At 35.2% G+C, this 4,859-nt stretch overlaps 1 protein-coding gene across 2 annotated transcripts; it reads left to right on the top strand.

Annotated features, from left to right (window-relative positions):
• The first annotated feature begins 1,239 nt into the window (after positions 1-1,239).
• On the top strand, positions 1,240-3,628 carry ACD1-LIKE (ACD1-like protein). 2 transcript variants are annotated; one of them, XM_079078671.1, is made up of 7 exons: positions 1,242-1,880; positions 1,954-2,141; positions 2,232-2,315; positions 2,404-2,566; positions 2,646-2,843; positions 2,946-3,133; positions 3,227-3,628. In XM_079078671.1, exons 1-7 carry the CDS (start codon positions 1,362-1,364, stop codon positions 3,480-3,482), a joined length of 1,596 nt encoding a protein of 531 aa, XP_078934797.1. In that variant the 5' UTR covers positions 1,242-1,361; the 3' UTR covers positions 3,483-3,628. The 2 variants fall into 2 exon arrangements, with proteins under 2 accessions (XP_078934796.1, XP_078934797.1); XM_079078670.1 differs by having other exon boundaries at positions 1,240-1,880; positions 1,954-2,315.
• The last annotated feature ends 1,231 nt before the right edge of the window (positions 3,629-4,859 follow it).

Below are 4,859 nucleotides of genomic sequence, written 5' to 3'. Positions count from 1 at the left end.
GACACTTGTCATTTTGTGATATTTTTGAAATCCACATGTCAGTTCTTAGGGTTTTCAAATTTTAAAATTAAAAAGCCACATAATATTTATATATTTATATATGTAATGTATTAAATGTCATAAATATGATATTAAATTGCAATTAATACATTTCTTTATTTCTTATTTCAAAACTTTATTTTATAAAATATTTATTGTTTACATTTTAGTATTTAATTTCTTTTTTAATCAATCCGTGTATTACACGGGTTTTACACATAGTATATATTGATGGGGTCTACTTTTGAAAGAGTAGAGGTATTGATGGGGTCTACTTTTGAAAGAGTAGTGTTATTGCAGTGGTGTGAGATATAATTGCAAAGATGATGTGACATACTTGAAAGATAAGTGACATTGCACTTATGTGGATAGCTTTAGCCTCTCCACTAGCAAAACAAAGAATAAGAGAATAAAGTGCAATAAGATAAACACATAAATAATAACATAAAATCAAAATGAAGAGAATCAAAGGCAATAACACAAACACATAGTCATAGCTAACATATAGTCAAAAGTAAGAAATGAGAATCATGGTTAACAACCATATATACACTTTTATGTCTACATGAAATATTTTACTTCCTATACTTTATATTGTGCAAAAACATGTACTTGAATAAGACGATCACTGCGTGGGTAGGGTTTAACGAACTTGAGCTCTACTTATATTACTGAAATGTGTTGAACTGAGGAGACAAATAAAGACATCAAATTGTGCATTATGTAAAGACGAAATTACCCTCATGTGTAGTGGCATTCCCAAAAAGAAAAATCACAGGTTGCACAAAATGTTTAGGAGTTTCACCACTAGAAAAAAAAAACCATTTTCGACTGTAGTTTTCATCACAAAATCTACACTAAAGGGTTTTGCCGACGAATTTGAGGAGTAGCACGTGTTAACCTGTGCTACATATTGTGCTACATATTGGTTCGGCCATGCTCATGTAGACAACACAAGAGTGTTCTTGACTATAAGAAACAAACGGGCATTAGTGTAAGGGACCAAATCTACTAATTTAGTTCGAAATAAGATTCAATTATGCAACAATCAAGAACTTTGGACCAAAGGTGTTGTATTGAAGAAACCTCCGGGACCAAAAATGTAGCTTTCTCTAAAAACTTTGTTAACAAAACATTATAAAATATTAATTAATTCATTAAGGAAGCGCCAAATACAACTTTCAAGTTCATGAAGACCTTGTATAGTTGGACTGTTCATTGTATGGGTGGCATAACTGTCACCACAATTGCATGATCCACGCCCATCACATTTCATTTGCAAATCGCCCCAAATCCAGTTCGCAGAAAGTAAACCATCCGCCATGGAAGCTCTGAGAGCTCCCTCCCCTGTTTATCCACCTTCACGTATCAGAACCCAATTGCCGAAACCCATTTTCAATCTTTCATTTACTCACAAAACCCCCAATTCACCCTCACCCAATCTAACCCAATTTACAAAACCCAAATTCAAAACCTTCACTACCATTTCTCCATCTGTTTCAACCGAACCCACATCCCCACCTGAAGAAGAAACCGAAACTCTTGAACAAGATGAAAAATTCGACTGGTTTTCTCAGTGGTACGCGCTCATGCCTGTGTGTGATCTGGACAAGAGGGCGCCCCATGGGAAGAAGGTGCTAGGTCTCGATGTTGTTATCTGGTGGGATAAGAACGATAATGAATGGAAGGTGTTCGACGATAGTTGTCCACACAGATTGGCTCCACTTTCCGAAGGAAGGATCGATCAATGGGGAAGGCTGCAGTGCGTCTACCATGGCTGGTGCTTCGGCGGCTCCGGCGACTGCAAATTTATCCCTCAAGCTCCCCCTGATGGTCCTCCGGTAATACACCTGATCCTTTAACCTTTTCTTCCCTACAATTTCATCATGAATTCATAGGTATTTTCAATTGCAGGTTCATACGTTCCAAAAAGCATGTGTAGCGGTTTATCCAAGCGTTGTTCAAAACGGAATTGTTTGGTTTTGGCCTAATACTGATCCTGAATACAAAGATATCCTCACGAAGAAGAAACCTCCATACATTCCTCAACTCGACGATCCTTCATTTACATTCCAAATGTTTAACAGAGATATACCATATGGGTATTCATTATTCAATCATTCAAATTGTCTCCTATTTAACAAAAAACGAATCCATTCATTGATCAAGAGAGCGACATTTCACATTTTCAGGTACGAAATCTTGATTGAAAACCTCATGGATCCCGCTCATGTTCCATACGCACATTATGGCATAATGAGGATGCCACAACCCAGATAAGTATTCATTCTTTTCTTAATTTTCTGTTAAGATTCTGCCATTTTTGATAATCATCCACCTAACACAAGTTTTCTTTTTCTTCACTGTTAAGCAAGATCGGGAAGGGGGAAGACCTCTTGAAATAAACGTAAACAAAATCGACAAAAATGGTTTCACTGCAAGTCAACAAAATGGTCAATGGAAATTTGTTCCTCCTTGTTTGTTTTATGGAACTGTAACAATGGGGGGAAGTCCAGATAACACAAAGGTATATTTCAACATTCAACTCTAGATCTTAACACTTTATCCTTTTGGTACTTCATTACTTTAATTTGATTGATTTTCAGGGGCAATTAAGTCAAAAGCCACCTCGACAAGTACTTTTGATCTTTATATGTATGCCAGTGAGTCCTGGAAATAGCAGAATTATCTTTATTTCGCCTAGAAACTTTGGTGTTTGGATCGATAAAATTGTTGCAAGATGGATGTATCATATTGGGCAGAATTTGATTATTGATTCTGATTTGTATCTTCTTCATGTTGAGGTAACACAAAACACAAAACAACCCTAATTTATAATAAATAGATTAATGGAAGTAAGTTGCTATATATTGATTTTGACTTGTTTCTGATTATGAAATGTGTAGGAAAAGAAAGTGATGGAAGCTGGATCTTCTAATTGGAATAAAATATGTTTTGTTCCAACAAAAGCAGATGCAAATGTGGTTGCATTTAGAAAGTGGCTAAATAAGTATGCAGATGGAAAAATCGATTGGGGAAACAAATTTAATGGATCTCTTCCACCAACTCCCGCTAGAGAACAACTCATGGATAGGTAATTTTACATTAAAAATATTCAACCACAATTAGATTATAAATTAAATGCAAGAAATAGCAACTCATTGACTTGTTGACCGATTTTTTTTAGGTATTGGAGCCATGTGGTGAATTGCACGAGTTGTAATTCGGCATACAAAGGTCTTAATGCACTTGAGGTGTCACTTCAAGTGTTTTCACTTGCTTCAATTGCTATTGTGGCTGCTACTAAACAAGGGATGATATCGGTTGTAGCAAGGAATACACTTGTTGTTGTTGCTATTTTGTGCTTTGTGGGATCAAAATGGTTGTCTCATTTTATCCACAAAAACTTTCATTATCATGATTATAATCATGCCTATCGTTGAGAGTTGTTGTTTTGAGGATTATACTTGGTTTTATGGAGCTTGTTATTGTGCCCATGGTTGTATGTAGTGATAATAACAAAGACACGATACATTGATATCGTTTATAGTGAATACGTATAAATTAAGTCTACTCCTTGTTGACCGAATACTTTGTGTGATTTGGTCTAAGTTTTACCTTTTAAATCTATTTGTTTCATAGCATTTTTCCATTTCTTATGTTACCAGCGACTTTACCACCGTTGGTGGTGGTCAATGACGGCATCGACGGAGGGTAATAATGGCCACCGGAGCTAACCATTTGTTCGTTATTATTATTATATAATTATTTTTAATATTATTTTTTTTCCTATAACTTTTTTGTGTTGTACAAAAAGCTATTCAAATTTATACAGTCGTTTTGAATAATTGATAAACATTCCAATAATTGATAGACATTCAAATTGTTATTAATATTAGTTATTTTTTTATTGAAAGATATTAATATTAAATATTAATTCTTATTTCCAATAATAATGAAAATTAGTTAATAACCGACATATGTTCTAAACATCATGCACCATTTATGTAAAATTAGTTAATAATAATAACAAATCAAATAAATTAAAGAGTAAACTACACGAATGATCCTTGTGGTATTGTGCTACTTACACGTTTAGTCCCTAAATCGGGTTTTCCATCCGTGGAGTCCTTAAATGCCAAATTTGTTACACACTTTATACCTATTATACATTTTTGTTGCGTGCTTAGTCCCTATTTGACCTAAAAAGACTATTGTGTCCTTCTTCGTCTCTCCTCTTCCACTATCACCCACCACCAACATTACCAACATCCATCATCGACACTTGTATCAACGTCGACTACCCCATGCAACACAAGGAAATTGCACAATTGTAGCCCACCCTCCCTTACACCCCTTACCCCATCACCCCTTATTTTTCTATTTATTTCTTGGCAGGCATCAAAACCACCATAGGATTTGCCATAAAACTTGAAAAACTCAAGAATTCGCCGACAAACTCACGAACTTGTCAGTATACTCCATCACCACCACCACCAGACACCCACTCGTCGTAAAACTCCTCTTGTTGGAGTAAATCACCATCGTCGATGTTCAAATCTAGAAAAACTCAAACCCAGGAATCCATTTAACGTAGGAATGAGCATTCGTTCATTCAAACCAGAAATCAACAAGCAACAAGCAACAACAAGAGAGGTGAGAGAGTTATGAAACAATGGTAACAACAAACAATGATGAAAGCATCACAAATCAAAGAATCGTGCCTTCGAATCATAACAGACCTCAACCATGATCTCTATTAATTACATGTTCAAATTCTAACCTCAAAATTCATCCCTAATTCAAATTCAACCACTATT

Source organism: Lactuca virosa, chromosome 2 (assembly GCF_052849685.1).
Source record: "Lactuca virosa cultivar CGN04683 chromosome 2, Lactuca_virosa_CGN04683_v6, whole genome shotgun sequence".
Lineage (NCBI taxonomy): Eukaryota > Viridiplantae > Streptophyta > Magnoliopsida > Asterales > Asteraceae > Lactuca > Lactuca virosa.
Note: the sequence above shows the minus strand (reverse complement) of the source record. Positions and strands in the feature narration are given on the sequence as shown.

Coding starts and splice junctions, on each gene's coding strand:
- ACD1-LIKE (XM_079078670.1), top strand. CDS start 1,362: ATGGAAGCTCTGAGAGCTCCCTCCCCTGTTTATCCACCTTCACGTATC. Junction 2,316..2,403: donor ATGAGGATGCCACAACCCAG/ATAAGTATTCAT, acceptor CTTTTTCTTCAC/TGTTAAGCAAGATCGGGAAG. Junction 3,134..3,226: donor AGAGAACAACTCATGGATAG/GTAATTTTACAT, acceptor GATTTTTTTTAG/GTATTGGAGCCATGTGGTGA.